This window comes from Corvus kubaryi, unplaced genomic scaffold (genome assembly GCF_017639235.1).
Source record: "Corvus kubaryi isolate FWS band 111438036 unplaced genomic scaffold, C.kubaryi_AGA036_p1.0 37220, whole genome shotgun sequence".
NCBI lineage: Eukaryota > Metazoa > Chordata > Aves > Passeriformes > Corvidae > Corvus > Corvus kubaryi.
This window is the reverse complement of record NW_024581063.1, coordinates 949,035-966,244: the sequence shown is the minus strand read 5'-3', so window position 1 is coordinate 966,244 and position 17,210 is coordinate 949,035. Positions and strand designations below refer to the sequence as shown.

The window sequence follows — 17,210 nt, the reverse complement described above, 5'->3', positions numbered from 1 at the left end:
CTGCTCACCTGCAGCACGACACCGTGGCTTTGTGTGACCTTTCCAGTCCTCTCCCAGTGCAATGACTTGCCATTAAAAACCTCAATTCCAACTGCCCAGGCAAAAAAGTCCTTTTTCCTCCATCAGTCTCTTTAGTTGGCAACATCCTTCTTAGGTATTTACGGATCTGCTGGTGATATTTATGGAGTTCCTGTGGTTCACTGTGACAATGGACTCGGCACCAGGACACGATGCTTGTCACTGAAATAGAGCCAAGCTACGTCATAAATTATGCAGATGGTCTGTGACAACATCAAATTTTATGCAGATTTTCTTCAGCTGACCCTTTTTACTGCTCAGAATGGCTCTGGAGCTGCCTGTATCTCAAGTTTTCATCCAGTCTTATCTGCCAACACACTGCAATGTGTACATCAAGTTCATCTGTCGAGTTTTTCTCCTTCCCAAAAAGACAGTGAATGTTGAGTTGAGTTTGAGTGAGCTGAGGACGTGTTACCCTGAGTCCTTCCCAACTTTATTCCATAACCAGTGTGGAGCTGAAGATCCTTGGCTTGGGCTGGGAGCTCCATAGGGCTCAGCAAAGCTGCTCCTTTGGATCCAGGACACGGCAGTGCAGCCTGGCTCTGGAAATCAGAGAGATGTTACAGCAGCTTTATCCTGGCAAAGGCAAGAGGGAAGTCCTTGACTGCAGAGCTGGCAGCACTGCTGAAAACCCTCAGGGAAAAATCGAACCCTAAAAATACGCCTGAAGCCAATGATGTCTCCTGTATTCTGACATTTAGGATGCTTTTTTTATGTTCTTCACTAAGGCCTCACCTTGTCAGAGCTCCCACAGAAAGCAGAGCCTTCCTGAGGGTTTTAGAGGATATTCAAGGTCTTGGCTATAAGCTCTGAGTAGGTAAAGCTGAAGGAATCGGGATCCCAGAGAGCACTAGGTAGTCTTGCTTCCTTCCCTACATGAAATCCCCACCTTTTGGGTCTTGCTGCAGTCTGTCTACCTGGTTCTTATGCCCAGTAGGAGTTCCATTTTAATTGCAATGCTCACCAAGGGAGGCTGTAAATGTTCTCATCTTCCCCTGCTCTGGGAATGGGATCCTTCACCTTCCTTAAGAGTCTTTGTGCAATTTTATTCTCCTGCATACCTTAATTAGCAGAGTCCTAATCCTGATTCCTTCCTCAGTTCCACTGTTTGAGACTTGTAGAAATTGTGGTAGAGGTACTCATTGTCTAGCTGTATCTAGAATCTATAATGGGCTCAGGTTTAAACTTGCATGAAATACTCTGTTACTCTCTTATTCTCTATTATTCTTCTATTATTCTCTAAAAAGTAGAGATGCTGATCTTGGTGTTAGAGGTGATTATGTAGGTAAGTCCTCATCAGACCTTACTGAAAGCCCAGTGGCTCACCATGAGTCACTTCAAGAGCTATTGCAATTGTTCCTGCCTTCAACACTAAGCTGATGACATTAAATTGCCATTTGTGTCAATTTGGGGGTATTTGAAAGCATCTCGGAGCTGCCTGGATTGTATCCCATCATTGTTTGGCTTTCTGAATTGCTTCTGCATCAAAACATCCTGTCTTCCTAGAGGATTTAATGACTGATGCTGCTTCCTGAAGCATGGAGCTCTTTTAGGAGCAGCAGCCTCCCAAACCCTGGTTGGGTCAATGTTTGGATGGGACACAAAACTCTGGTTATACGGGGAATTCCTGCAATACTCTGTAATATCCCATTAATGCATCCTGATGACAGATTCCCTGAGCATGTGAGTTAACGAGATTAAAGCCCTCCTCGGCTAATCTTTGTCAAGCTGCATTTTGCTCTTTTGGGGCAGTACTTGGGAGCACAAGTTCTGTGATATTTCAGCTCTAGTAATCTCAGTGCTGCATTTGTTACATTGTTGGCAGGTTGCAGAGTTCCCAGTGCCATGGGGTGGATTAACAGGGCTTCCCTAAATCTGGAGTAGGACATGCACTTGTTGTGCTGCTGCCTGAAATGCTTCCCTGCCTGAGCACCTCGCAGAGCCGACACCAAACCCTGCACTTAATTAGCCGAGTATTTTGCTGTATCTAATATTGATCACTTATGCAAATCCAGGTGTGTGCCTGCACTTGCTTAAAACATGCCATAAAATTAATAATCACAGTGCTTTCAGGTCCCATGCTCTGTAATTTATGGATCTCTGGGGGAAAAAAGGCTGCACACGTGGCAGTGCTGCCCGTGCTCAGCCTTTACGCTGAATAGCAGGATGCCAGATCTTTGGGCATTCAAGCAGATACCACGTTGTGACATAAGACAAAGCCCCGTATTTCAAAACAAAACCCTCCCATTGTGTTTTGGAGCTGCTTCTGAGGTGTAGACTGGAAGTAGATGGATATTTAAATGTGTTACCCAGCCTGACGTTGGTGCCAGGATGCCGAGTGCTGCTACAGGTGCTGATTAGCAAAATGAGCAGTTGGGCCTGCCCTGAATTCCTCCTGTATGGGCTGCTCTGGTTTCCTTTTCGACTCAAAGGTAATTCCAGGAGTGCTGTGCAGCTCCGTGAGTCTTCCAACACCAAAGCTGGTTTTTTCCCTTTCCTTCTGATGCCTTTCAGAAAGCTGATCCACCCAAAAATCCCCTGCCAGCTGAGTATCAACACTGTACTCCCACAGAGCAATCTGTTGGGTGGGAAGATGGGCTCTGGCTCCTACCAGTTCGATGTTGATAGTTGTGTGTGTGCACATATGCTAATGACCGTGATCACCTCTTTCTATGTGGTGATTGGTCGAAATTTAAAACTTATCCCTATTTTAAAGGAAAAGGATTTTTTCCTTTTTTCTGAGTGTAGACTTCATTTAAGGTTGTGCTGAAAAACAGGGGCTGGGTGTTATCTTTGGTGACAAAGCAGCCCTTTTTTGGCCATGCCTCATGTTCTCCAAGGACTATCATCTTCCTAACTGCTCCAACAAGTGCCAGCCCCCATCTGGGGCTGTTCTCTGCCTGATGTTTAGTGGAACACAGGGAACTCCGTGTCTTGTTCCCTAAATCCAAGCCTTTAAGCTGTCAAAGCTCGATGCTTTCAGACAGTCTTTTTATTGCTCTGAAATCTATTTGTCTGTCCAAGGGTGTAGCTGAGCAGAGCCTGCACTGGTTTGGCCTTCAGTTCAGTCACAGTGTGTGCTGGAACTTATTTCCTTGCTGGGCAGCATCAGAGAGAATACTCAAGAAGTGACAATAAAGCTCTGCCTAATGAAAGGCGTGCACGCAGGAGGAGGGGAATTAGCCTCGTCCCATTGACTGATTCCAGTTCTTTTCCTATTCTTCCAGCTGAAGGGCTCCCCCAGGTGTATTACTTCGGACCGTGTGGAAAGTACAACGCCATGGTACTGGAGCTGCTTGGCCCGAGCTTGGAAGATCTGTTTGACCTCTGTGACAGGACGTTCACTCTGAAGACGGTGTTAATGATCGCCATCCAGCTGGTGAGTGCCAGGCAGGGCCCTGCCCTGGGGTTTCCTTGGGTGCCCAAACATCCTAGGGTCGGCACAGCGCACGGTTCAGGGCTGAGAGAATCTTCTTCCATCATAGAATCACCGGGTGGTTTGGGGTGGAAGGAACCTTCAAAGATCTTAATCCCACCCTCCCTGCCATGGGCAGGGACACCTTCCACTAGCCCAGGCTGCTCCAAGCCCAATCCAACCTGCCCTTGAACCTTTCCAGGGATCCAGGGGCAGCCACAGCTGCTCTGGGCACCCTGTGCCAGGGCCTCCCCACCCTCACATTCTTCCCACTATCCCATCTAACCCTGTGTTCTGGCAGCAGGAAGCAATTGCCCCTTGTCCTGTCACTCCGGTCCCTTGTGCAAAGTCCCTCTCCATCTTTCTTACAAAGAAAGCTTTTCGGGTGGGAAGGACTCCTGCCTATGAAGGGAAGGTCCGAGTGTGCTTATGAGAAACTGGCTCCCTGCGCAGCAGAACCAGTGAAGCTGGATTCCTACGGACCTGCATCCCCTGTCCCCTACACGGCCCTGCCCCGGTACCTGCCCCAGCTCCCTCCCTCTGTTTGGACATCCCAGGAATATCTCATTTCTCACCCACTCCACGGCACACACGGAGCACAGCACCCTCCCACACTCCTACCAGTTCTACTGGTTTAGTGCTACTGGGCTGCCCGTAGACTGAAACCCTGTGGGGCAATGGGAGCTGAGCCTTCCTTAGCCAAAATACCAGCATTTGAGGGCTCTGTCTTAGTCAAATTTCATCCAAATTGGCCAATGGGTTTAAATTACTGTCACGTGGAAAGTAATAGTTCTATGGGCAGCATCACAGAGCCTTTAATGTACCTGAAAATGAAAGGAAATCAAGCTGGAAGGGATCCAAGTTTGGATTTGGGTTTGTGTTAAAAGTGGACAACATGAAAGCTGAACCTACTGAATGTGGTGAGGAAACTTCCACAAGTCAGTGGGGCCAGCCAGTCAGTTTGGCTTTTTTGGTTTTCAGACTGGTTTGCAGATTGCCAAGTGTCTGGGCACCTGCAGATATCCAGATCTTGGGTACCTGCACCTTGGGGTCACCTGGATACCCCACAGCAGAGTTGGGATTGTATATTCACATTAATAGCTCCGTGGATAGAAGCATGGTAGGGAAGAGGAGATGCAACATGAGGAACACAATCCTTCAGATAAACTGAAGTTTGACACAGCAGAATCTCAAATGGAAAATTGAGGTCAGAACTGCAGAAGTTTGAGCAGCACCTGCCTGGTACTGAGGCCTCCCACAGCAGAGCAGTTGGGTTCTCTTGGTTTTGAGCGTTTCCTTGTCGATGGAAAACCAATTTAGTGTTGGTTTTGATTAAATCAAGTGGCAACAGTTGGCAAAGCCTCAGATACGGCTTGTGTGACCTTTGGAGGGAAAATGTAAAGATGTAAATTCATTCCCAAGGGACTGCTGGGGAAATCAAAACTGTCACAGCCATGGCTGCTGCCTTTTGCCAAGTCCCAGGGCTGCAGCTCAGCTCTGGGCTTGGATGTTCTTCACTGGCATCACCTGTTGATCTTGTGGCCAGGCTGCAGCTCGCTGGGGCACTGGTGCCAGCTGGAAAACACGTGCTGGGGCTGATGCAGGGGGACACCCAAAGCAGTCGGAAATGGGGGAGCTCTCTCACAGGGTCAGGCGCTCCTTTGGCCATGGGGAGATGTTGTAGGACCTTCTCAGTCTCCTCAGGGAGTTTACATGAGTTGCCAGCTTGGAGTGTGCACATTTAAGGAGACAGATTCTGCATCCTCAGGTGTGCCCCGTCACCTGGCCCTGGGAGAAGTGTTTTCCAAAGGGGCTGGCACTTCCTGCTCAGCTGAAATGAAAGCCCTTTGCTCCAGCCACAAGGCTTTAGGGAAAGTTGTCTTTATCTTTCTCCCACACTGAATGATTACAGTCACTGAGTCACGCTCCAGTGTGAGAGCCATCAGAAGGAAAAGCTGGACTCTCAGACTCCGTGGGTTCACGCCCGTGAATTACGTTTTGTTCTTGCTTCTGACCGGCCAGGTCTGCTTAAGCTGCTGCGATTCTAACCCTGGGCATTTGTCCCCTGATCTTTCTCCTCATACTTAGGGTGATCCCCATGTCTGTAGGAGCATCCAGTCCCTTCCCTTTGTGTTCCATGGTCAGTTTTTAACCAGAGACATCCTGGAAAGATATTTTTTAATACTTATTTCTGGTTGGCTGGTGTGAATGAGCTTGACAGGTTGTGGCATCTCAGGACTGGGGTGGATCCTTTACAGATGTTAGAAGAAAGAGGAGTTTCTCTAGGAAAAACAAGGGCAGTGTCATTTTAAGAAGTACCAAGTGGGATTAAGGGCGAATTCAAACATGGTTTTACACCAGGAAGGCTCTCCTGGCTGAGGGAGACAGAGACTGGATGGTAATGAGTCTTCAAGAAACCCAGCCTGTTTGGCAATTGTTCAGACTGGAACTGCTTCCTCCATACTCCACATGCAGCTGAAGACATCTGGTGGATCAGATCCAGTGGGTGAAGCTCCTGAACAAATCCAAGCTTGGCAATTAAAACGTGATCACTACGTCAGTCCCTACAGCCCATAAATTGGGGGAGAATGTTTTTTTAGTCAGGCTTCTGTTTCTCACTCTTGGCCAGGTCCAGCCTTTATGACACTCACTGACAGCTCACAGCAAGCTCTATTGTGCCACCAGGCACTGGAAAAATATTCTGGATGTGATCTGGACCAAATCGTGGCGAGAGGTTTTTCTACTGGTGACCATCAAAATTGCCTTTGAATGAGATTAATTTCATTCTCTGCTGATCTGGTCTATATTCAAACGAGTGATGTGTGAAAGAAGGGCTCAAATTCGTCAGGAAGGTCTAGAGATGGAACTGCTGCCAAGATCAGCCCCTTCAGAGTTACCTTTCTGGGAGAAGAGGGTTTGTTACACTTGCTGCCTTGGCAGGAGGAAGGCAAATGAAAGCACGGGTGTCTTTGGCACCTGCTAAATGTCACAATATCCTCTCATTTCTCCACCGCAGCGCAGGGGTCTTGCTGTGTGCCAAGGGATTCTCCCCCCTCCTAAGGGTTTCTCTGACATCTGAAATGGAGATTTATGGCTCCAAGGATGGACTCGGCCGGCCGTGGCCATGGAAATCCCTCTGTAATTCACAGCCTTCCATCTATCCTGGTGCTCCCGTGCTTGCTGTTTTTCCAGTGTTAGAGCAATTCCAAGTTAGTCCCAGTTCCTCGAGTGGTTTCTCTGCCCATAGAAGAATGAATTCAGAATGTTTGAGCCTGTAGTTCAAACCCAAAGGAGTGGGCACTGCACCTCTGCATCCAGCACGTTTCTGGAGTGGGAATTCCACTTCCCCTCTCCTTCAACCACTATGAAGAGGGGTTTGATGCCGAGGTTGTGCTGCAGCACTGCTGCTTGTGTGTGCTCAGGCAGAGTCTGGAAGGGAGATGCAGCACAGTCACTCCACATCACAGCAACCACGAGCAGCGAGAGTGTCTTGTCAGGGTAAATAAAGCTACTCCAGGAAACATCTTTCGGGGAGCGTCTTTCAGCTGCCATGGCTGAGCAAAGCTCTTCAGCATGAAGCGTCCAGGCAGGTGGAAGTAAAGAAGGAATGTGAAAGACCCCACAGCAGCTGTGTGTGGTGGAAGCAAAAAAAGCAGGTGGGAGGAAAAAAGGCAGGAAAACAAGTACCCTTGAGTGCTGCTGGAGGATATTGTATTGGCTCATCTGACACCTCAGCTGTCCAGGTTGTTGTCCTGCTTGCTGCAATTTGCCGAGAGTTTTTAAAGAAGAAAAAAAATGGGCTCTTTTCAGGTTCTCTAATTGCTGTTGGGATTTCAACAACTGAGCTGCTCTGGTAGCAGGAACAAATCAAATGAGCCAGTCAGGCTCTGCTTGGAAGCTTGTTATGTGTGGAGAGGCAAGGAAGCTCTTTGTTCCACTTTCAAGGGTTGCATCTTCATTTGAATTGCCTCCCAACGTAGCTTTTTGTCTCCCAACCTGCTGCTGTGTCCTGTAGGTGATTCAAAGTGTGAAGAATGACTGAAGAGCATCTGCTCTGCTCTGCACCAGCCTGTAATTGATTGGAAATAATGGCTGTTAGCCGTGAAACCCATTTTCTCGGCACATTGGAATCAGTCACTGCGTCGAGGGGAGGGAGCGGCAGCACGTGCTGTTCCCTTCTTTGAAGAGTCTTTGAGCAAGCTCTATTTTTTAAGCCTGATTCACCTGCAACCAATTTTTTCCTATCTGCTGCCCTCCCTGAACAGCTGTTTATTTTATAAGGAGGGCTGCCCCCTCCTGCCTGCTACTTCTTTCTGAGAGGTGGAAATGCAGCAGATTTTCCTTTAGAATCGGGTGCATGGTAAGGGAGTGGGATGGAGGATCACATGCATATGGACTTCTAAAACCAGGTGTGGGTCCAAGATCTGTAAAGAGAAAGAGTGCTCTGAGTTTGCCAGCTGGGAATGTGTCTGGGTTCGGTGAGAAATGAAGGAGCAGTCAGGATCTGTCAGCCCAACGGAGTGAGCAGGGGGGTTGGAAGGGCTGACAGGGGGTCCCTGCTGCTTGGCTGGGGGAGAGCTGGCTCAGTGACCCAGAACTCCAGCCTGCAGAGCTTTCCCACCAGGATTCACCCAGCGGGGGTGACCAGCTGGTGGCCCTCACCCTGGATGCCTCCAGGTGTTCTGGCACTGCGCTGTCCCTCGCAGCGGTGTGGCAGTGACCTCTGGGGACTGAGGCTCGTTAGTGCAAAACCAGGAGTTGGTGGAGCTTTGCAGAGGTTTCGTAGCATTGCCAGCCCACAAATACCCGGGTCAATCCCAGTGGCCTTTCCAAAGAAGCATCTTGTTTAACAAAGCCACTGTGCCCTCTGGCATGTAGGGCAGCTGCGACCAGGACAGCCATAAATGGGGGTTCATGTGTGTTCATTTGAAACCTAAAAAGGCAATTAAAGGTAATAAATGAAGTGAAATTGAGAATTATTTCCAGTTGGAATCATCTCTTAAGTTTGGGACCCAAAGGAGAACTGCTTGACAGCCTGTTCAGACATCATCTGCAGTATGTTTGGTTTCAAAAGCAATTTTAATGAACTTCTGAATAAGGTGTGTTGTTAGAGGCCCTCCATCACCTCAGAGGTGGGATTCCCGCCCTTTCACCTTCCCTTTCAGTCAAACTTCCAGAAAAATGTTAGTCAAAAGCTGAGAAGTATTCCAGCTATTCCTAGTTGACAGCAATGAGATTAATTATTATTTTAGTCAGCTTTGAAGATTGTAAAGATTCTGCCTGCCCAAAAATCCCCCTCCATGAAGAATCTGGCATGTCTAAGATAACATATGGGTCGAGGGAGGAAGGTGGTAAGACACAGAGCAACAGGGGAAGGTGGTGGGCAAGGGAAGAGCTCTTGGTAAGCGGTTTAGTATGTTTAAAATCAATACAAAAAGGCTGCTGCAGCTCCCCGTGGCATCCTGCCAAGAGCTGCATCCCAGCGGTAACGCCTCAGAAGCAGCCTTTGCCATTTCCGTGGGAATAAAGCAGGGAGCACAGCACGATGGCCCTGGGAAGGAGGGGATGATAAATCCCTCTTGCAGCTCTGCTGGGAGCCGGAGCCCTGCTCACAAATAACGTTTCCCTGGTCATTTTGCAGATCTCTCGGATGGAGTACGTGCACTCGAAGAACCTCATCTACCGCGATGTGAAGCCGGAGAACTTCCTCATTGGCCGGCAGGGCAATAAGAAGGAGCACGTCATTCACATCATAGACTTTGGATTGGCCAAGGAGTACATTGACCCGGAAACCAAAAAACACATTCCCTACAGGGAGCACAAGAGCCTCACTGGAACGGCGAGATACATGTCCATCAACACACACCTTGGCAAAGGTCTGTCTGCAGGGGGGGAGTCCTTTAGGCTGGAAAAGCTCTCCAAGGTCACTGAGTCCAACAACTGACGAGCACTGCCGTGTTCACCACTAAACCATGTCCCCACGTGCCACATTCACACACCTTTCGAGCACTTCCAGGTGTGGCAGCTCCACCACTGCCCTGGGAAGCCTGTTCAATCCTTGACAAGTGAATTATTTTCCCTGATAGCCAACCTAAACTTCCCCTGGCACAACTTGAGGCCGTTTCCTCTCATCCTGTCCCATTCCCTGGGAGCAGAGCCCGACCTTCCCTGGCTGCGCCCTCGTGTCAGGGAGTTGTGCAGAGCCAGAAGATGCCCCCTCAGCCTCCTTTTCTCCTCCCCAGCTCCTTCAGCTGCTCCTGGTGCTCCAGCCCCTTCCCCAGCTCCGTTCCCTTCCCTGGACACGTTCCAGCTTGCCGTTTGATTCCTACAGACCTCCCACAGCATCTTGGCTCACAGCTCTCTCGCACCCTTGGAGCTATTTGTGAACCTTCCAATGCTGTTTACAGTTGTGAGGCTTTTTTTTCCTCCCCTCTTTTGAGGAATCGAGCCAGCTGAAATGTTGGAAGCCTCATAATTACAGTTTTTATTAGGAACTAAGTAACTGGGAGCAGCCCTGCACTGATAAAAGACAATCAGGCAGGCGGTGATTGCTGCACTGGATGATGGACAAATAGATTTTTATAGCACAGCACTGTCCCAATGCCTTGCAGTTCCAGGTGTTAGAGTTGGATGTTCCGTGACCTAGTAATTGGTTGGAGAAAATGAATGATTTAAATAACTTTAATCCTGGCTTTCATCTCCTCTCCTCGCTGCTTTCCTAACAGAAGATTACATTTCTGTGGCTGAAAGGCAAAAAAAACCTTATTAAATGTTTATATTCTCTTAAATCCATACAAGCAGTGAGATAACGGAATATTCTCTGGGAGGCCTCCCGGCATGTTGGCTCCCACTTGGAGAGCTCACTCTCTTTGGGGAGTCAGGAGGGATGAGCCTAGCTTCTAATTTTGGAAAGTGAAGAGTCAGGCAGGGCTGGAGGAACGGGAGGGCGCAGTGGGGCTGGGAAGCTGCTGGTGCGGGCGATGCGGAGGGAAGATGTGTCTGTGGTTGAGGTGCACCGTGTGCCTTCCTGAGGACCTGTTTCCCACAGGATGTCAGCTCCTGCCATGGCTCATGCAGGGAAAGGGTCCAAATCAGTTCTGGGGGTGTATTTGAGGGGGCTGTCCCTGCCCAGAGGGGTCGTGAGGAGCTGATGAGACCAGCCCAGGCTTTCACACTTCAGACTCGGGGGTCTGACTGCAGTTTTTCTGAGAGACAAGTGCACTCAGCCATCTTCCTGGAAGTCCATCTGCATCACTGCTCTAAATGACCCAGGGCATCCTCTTTTTCCCCCCTTTTTATCAGGATAACTTCAGGAACTGTTGTTTCAGTTCCCATGTCCCCAGTGTTCCCACTCCCAGCATCTCCTGCAGGTTAAGTGGCCGCAGTGTCGTGGGCTGGATCTGCTCCGGATCGTGGAGGACATTGTTTGGAGCAGCTGGGGTTCACAGGAGAGGAGGTTGCACCACATGAGTCCATGAGCTCAGTGAACCCAAGGATACAGCTCAGCCCAGCCCAGCATTGCTGGCACATCTTTTGTTCTTTCCTATCCTCCCCTGGGGTTTTGGATACATTTTGGCAGCTTGTTTTAAGGATACTTTTTCCTTTGGCTCCATGCCCCTTTTCCCCCCTTCATTTATCATTATAACATCTGCATGGCAACAGCAGCAAGTGTCCCACGGCAGCGCTGGAAGGAGCTATTTTTGATCTGCTCTGATGAGCAGCAGGGGCAATTGGGAAGGGGTTGGCACTGTGCAAGGGTAGATCCCTGCAGCTGGTTGTGAGTACCCCCTGTTCCCGTTTAGTCCAGAGGAAATGATCCAGCACCAGATGGCACCATTGACACTGGCAGGTCGGGGAAGAATTGGGGCACTGCTTTATTCCTCTGCAGTTAAGAGTTGTCCGTTCTACCTCAGGTTGAGCTGTGTGTCGTGCAGCTCCCATGTTATCTCATGGCTTCTGGCTGATTTTACACATTTTCTGACTTTCTGAAACAGCTTCTAGGTGGTTTTGCATGAGATCTGAGCTGCAGACAGCGAGTGGACGTCCCTGTGGTACCTTTATCTCAGATGCAGGTGTGGCTGCTGCTGAGATCTCAGAGCCATTTCTGCCTCTGCAGCAATAATTTGTCATCTCTTCTCTTCTAGAGCAAAGTCGTCGAGACGACTTGGAAGCCCTTGGCCATATGTTCATGTATTTCCTCCGAGGCAGCCTGCCCTGGCAAGGATTGAAGGTAGGTTTGAACTTTAGGTTTTGTCCTTTAAAACTTTGGCTAGTCTCTACCCAAAGGAGAATCCACTGGGGAAACATTGGCAAAATCCAGTCAGAAACACTGTCCTCTCCTTTGTGTCCTTGAAGCCTAACACCAAGGCATTAAGTTTAGCTACAGGGAAGATTTTAAGGTAGAAATACATTACCTGGCACTTCAAGCTGCCGAATTGGTAGAATTTTGGAGAGAAGGTTGAACAGAGAGACAGAAACAATGAGAGAGCTGTGATTGGAAGCTGCCCCGAGCTGGAGCATGACTGGGACACAGTGGTTGTTTATGAAATTCAAGTTACAGCACACAATCCCCCAGCTGCATCTGTGATCTGTGTTTATAATGGGAGCAGTTTGATGGGTTTAGATGCACAGATGGACTTCAGCTTGAAAAACTGGTTTTCTGGCACAAGTCTTGGGCTTGGCTTCCCTCCAGACACACTGGACACTCAGTGCTGGGGAGTTTATGAGATGCTGTGTACAATGTGGAGAGCTGCAAGTAATTGAGTTACCAACTGCCGCCAACATCCATCAGCTGAGCTAACCAGGAGTAAGTCATTTGCTGGCTCCAGAGCTGTTGGAAGCTGCATCTTCACTTCTCCATCACCTCCCTGATGATTAAGCTACTGTGTTCAGCTTTGGAATTGCAGGGAGTGAAGGGACTGAATGTGATCAGGTTAGGTTTATCAGGGGAGACAAGAGCTCCTGTTGGAAAAAGGAGTTGAGGCTTTGGGTTCAGAGCTCTGCAATGGTCAGTGGGTTATAGACCCAGCTGGGGGCATAGACCTTGTTCAGCTGTTTGTCACCACCTATCCAGAGTTAGTCTCAGCTCAGCCTCATCAGGCACATGCCAGAAATGTTGGCAACAGCTCATAAAAGCAAAGAAGGGTTTTTCAAGCATGAAAGGGATTGTGAAAGAAATCAGACTCTCTGATGTTATGTCCACGCCTCTCTGTGTGTTTTTCTAGTACATGTTTCCTTTCTGGCTTAGTTGAACTCATCTGCTTTAAATTAATCCTGTAAATTATTCTAAAATAATTCCAAGTTTATACAAGGCTCTACTAAAGTTCCTCAGTTCAGTGCTGAACTTCATAAGAATTAGTTGACTCCTATAGAATTAGTTGACTCCTTTCTGAGTCCAGGGCAAACACAGACTCTCCAGCTGGATTTAGAATGTGGCATCTTTGCTCTTCTAGGTTTCCTCAGCTTACACTTCTGGTCTGTATTGTCAGGGCTGTGTCTGCAGAGAATATCTTACAGTGCTAATTGTGCTGCTGCCAGGTCTAATTGGCATATTTTGAAATAGAGGCAAGAAACCCCACTTTTAGGGTGCCAACTGCAGCAGAGTTCTCTGCCTCAGGATGATTTAGGTGGGAAATCCAACTGCAAATGGTTTCATTTCCTTGTTGAGCAGATATTAAACCAGTGCTGAGTGATGATGGTTTGGGGATGAAAGGAGAGGCTGTGTGGGAGCAGCCTGGGATTTGGGAGAAGTGTGACAGATGTAGAGTCAGTATCAATGTGGTGACATCCTGTTGCACAGAGGAAGACCCAAACTGCTGTGCAATGGGTTTGTTTTGCAGTTGTTTGTGAAGGCAGCTTGACGGCCCTAAGCCTGGGGAGGTCCTGATGTGCCATCACAGTTCATGCACCTTTATTTCCTTCTCCCATTAAACCTTCCCTGCGCAGTCCTCAGGACTGGGCTGTGAGAAATGAGCCTTGTAAGACACTAATAAGGGTCGTGCCTTTCATTGATGAAGATGTTTTGAACATCCTTGGATGTTCCCTGCCGATAGCCTGTGAAATGTTCCTACTGGTGTAGGCCAGGATGCAGTTCAGTTACAAGTAACATCTCTTGATGTCACCCAGAATGGGCATTAAATACCTTGTTTTTCTTCCCATACAGCATGTCCTTTCTTACATGGTTGAACTCTTTCTCCACAACTGTTTTGTCTTTGTGCGCTGCAGGCTGACACCTTAAAAGAGAGGTATCAGAAGATTGGGGACACAAAGAGAAACACTCCAGTTGAAGTTCTCTGTGAGAACTTTCCAGGTAAAGCCCTGGTGGGAGCGTGTGAGTGCAGCTGGAGGTGGCCATGCCTTGTTAAACAGGATGGGCCTGCACTCCTCTGGCAGGAAGGATTTGGATGACGTGTATCCATCATGTCGTTCCTCCAGCTGGCAAACAACTGGAGCTGCTGCTATAAATTAACAGGGCCTGAGGTCTTAAAATGAACAAACCTCTTTTCATGAAGGAGACTGGACAGTGCTCAAGGGCCTTGTGTGCCTGCTGTGCTTCTTGGCTTCCTTCCAAAAGAGCTCCTCATTATTTTCCCTCTCCCAAATGACCGTGTTGTAACAACCGAGATAATTCTTTTCCAAATGGAAGGTTTTACAGGTGTTGCAGGTGTAGGTGGCCAGCTTGGAAGATGGGATGGTGTGTCTGGCCATGAATTCCACCTTCTGGGAGCAGTTTTAAGGAGAGTGTCACTAAGGACGTGCTTCTAGCCAAGCCCAACACCTTGATCTCCAGTTAAACACACCCTGGAGCCGGGAGAGCAGGGTTCAGAGTTAGAGCCTTCCCCAGGGTCCCTTGGCCACAGAGTGGCCCTGGGAGGTTTTGGGGAGGTTTCTGAAGTCCTGACACCAGGGAGAGCACCCACAATTAATCTCATTCCTGTAAGAACTGTTGTGCAACAACAGCAGCAAGCCTGGAACGGGCTCGTTGTTCGCTCAAGTCACTGTAATTCCCCAGATGTGTGCTTCCAAAATCCACCTGATTCCAAGCAGAATGGCTTCAGGTTGGCTGTTCTCATCTTTTTCCCAGTACTCCTCCTCACAGCTCTTTCAGGTCTGGGCTGATGGGAGATGAGAGAACTGAGTTCTGTTCCTTCCTTGCCTGAAACCAGTTGTTCTCCACCTTCTGGAGGTACTTAAAAGAGGGGATTCTTTCTTCTCCTTTTTTTTCCCCTCTTTTACCTCCATGGAAGTCGCAAGCCACAGACAGAGTTAAGTGTCAATGAGAAGTTCTGTTCTTATTTTTGTCAGCTGAAGGCAAGGCCGTGAGCCAAGGGAGAGCCAGGAAGGGGCAGGACATGAGTTCCTAGGGCTCAATATTCTGTGCGTGCAAACTGCCACCCAGCTGCAGGAAAGCAATTCATTAGCTTAACACCAAACCCTGGTCTGTAAATTAACCCTCTTCAGGTAAATTAACCTTGGACCCTCCCCCTCTAGTCTAATTTTGAATATTCAGAGGTGTCATGAGGTTGGGCACTGCCGTGCTCTGGGCAAACAGACCCTGGTTGCTGCTGGAGCTCTGGGATGCCTCGGGAGCCCACCAATATCTCCTGCTTTCCTTCCTCAGATGAATGTCTGTGGCTGTTTTATAGAAATATGACATCACAGAATCCCAGACTTGTTTGGGTTGGAAGGGACCTTAAAGCTCATCCAGTCCCACCCCCTGCCATGGACAGGGACACCTTCCACTGTCCCAGATTGCTCCAAGCCCCATCCAACCTGGCCTTGGACACTTTCAGGGATGGGGCAGCCCCAGCTTCTCCAGGCAGCAGCATTCTAAGTGTCTGTGAGCAGCCTGTCATCAGGTTCAGGGAGTTTATTTCTCACTCTGTTTATTTTTATACAAATGTACAGAATAAATCAAGGTGTGGAAGTGAGATTTGAGCAGGGGTGGGACTTCCATCTTTTCTTGAGAAGTGTTTGAATTGTTTTCAACGTTACTAAAAACCATGACTTGTAGGGGAAAAGCCAGAGGCAGCGCTGGCAGCCCAGACATCGGTTTCTAACAACTCCTTTGGAAGATTCTGGATAAAAGCTGCTGCTTTTTCCCCTTTTCCGGCAGAGGAGATGGCCACGTACCTCCGCTATGTCCGGCGATTAGACTTCTTTGAGAGACCAGACTACGATTACCTACGGACCATCTTCACAGAGCTGTTTGAAAAGAAAGGCTACACCTTTGACTACGCCTACGACTGGGTCGGCAGGCGAATTGTGAGTTGTCCCTGCAAAATCCCATGCCTTGCCTTCCAGGTGCTGCTTCCCCACCTTTTTGTTCCCAGTAATCCCAATTAATGCCAGTGAGTTTAGGATCAAATCTTTCATCTCTCAACACAGTGAGATGTCCTGACGTTGTGTTCAGGGGGTTCTTGCAGTGCCTGGAAGTTTTCCTGAGGGACAGAGGCCCCATCCCACCTCTCTGGACATTCAAGCCTCATTTTCCCACTTGTGACAATGAACACGATGAGACTGAATTCCCTCTAGTGTAGCACAGGATTGGAGACCAGAGTCTAAAATCCATCTCAAAGCAGGAGAATTGTAGAAACCCCCTATAATGGTCATGTGCCCGTTGGAAAGGTCCGGGAGGTCCAGGCAGGGCTCTGATGGATGTTCAGTGAATAGCAGAATCCCAGAATGGTTTGGGTTGGAAGGGATCTTAAAGCCCACTTTGTTCCAACCCCCTGCCATGGACAGGGACACCTTTCACCATCCCAGGGTGCTTCAAGCCCCGTCCAACCTGGCCTTGGACACTTCCAGGGATCCAAGGGCAGACACAGCTTCTCTGGGCAGCCTTGCCACCCTCACAGGAAGGAATTTCTCCCAAATATCTAATCTAAACTTTTTCTCCTGAACTCAGAATATCTTGGAGGACACTCAGTGGCCAAACCAGCTCTGTACAGCACATGGCAAGGAAATGTGGGAGTAACCAACCTCCATTTAGCAGTTCCATGACTCCATGTGGACCATGACCCTGATCTCGTTGTGTCACCTTTATCATCAAAAGCCAGTTAAACTCAGAAAGACCTTGGGCAAAGGATGTGTTATGGGGAAATATGGCAGAAGAATCTAAAGCTCTTTGTTTTGGGTCATTCTGCTCATGATCCACCCCAAAAACCAGTAATGACATGTGTAAATGAATTGTCACTGGTGCCAGATCAAATGCCATCAGTGCTAAACTTGGTACCACTGCCAGTGCTTTACTGTCACAACTATATTTAGCATTCCCAATGCTTTCTGTGCTTAGCAGAGTTCCTAAGAAATCATTCCCTTTGTGAATCAAGATTTTCTTTTCATTTTTCTTTAATTACAAAGGCAATTGATAAAGAGCACCTTGTAAGACAAGCGTGCTATTGCTGACAACTGCGGTGGTTGCCATGGAGATCTCGATGTTGGGAGCAGGGATTATGACTTTGGTGAGAAGAGAGCAGATGAAGCTTTAATTTTAACACGTCCTGTTTCTATGCAAGCGTGATTTTTACAAGTGGTGAGACGATGGGATGAGGAAAACAAGTCTGTATATTTTCAGTTGTAATAATTCTGTGTGAGACGCACTAGGTGTGATCTGACACTGAAACAGGCACCTAACTGTATCTTCTTAATTAATTTTTATAAGAGACATCTGGTGCTGGTGTCCACCATCAAATCTCATGTCTGTAAATCACAGAGA

At 48.4% G+C, this 17,210-nt stretch overlaps 1 protein-coding gene across 4 annotated transcripts in view; it reads left to right on the top strand.

Moving 5' to 3' along the window:
* The window catches only part of CSNK1G1 (casein kinase 1 gamma 1), an 85,475-nt gene that overhangs the window by 50,349 nt on the left and 17,916 nt on the right, over window positions 1–17,210 (top strand). For all 4 annotated transcript variants that reach the window (XM_042022780.1, XM_042022782.1, XM_042022779.1 and 1 more), the window contains exons 5-9: window positions 3,306–3,457; window positions 9,135–9,369; window positions 11,638–11,723; window positions 13,718–13,802; window positions 15,609–15,757. In XM_042022780.1, the coding sequence (XP_041878714.1) occupies window positions 3,306–3,457; window positions 9,135–9,369; window positions 11,638–11,723; window positions 13,718–13,802; window positions 15,609–15,757 (707 nt within the window). The remainder of the gene's footprint in view (window positions 1–3,305; window positions 3,458–9,134; window positions 9,370–11,637; window positions 11,724–13,717; window positions 13,803–15,608; window positions 15,758–17,210) is intronic.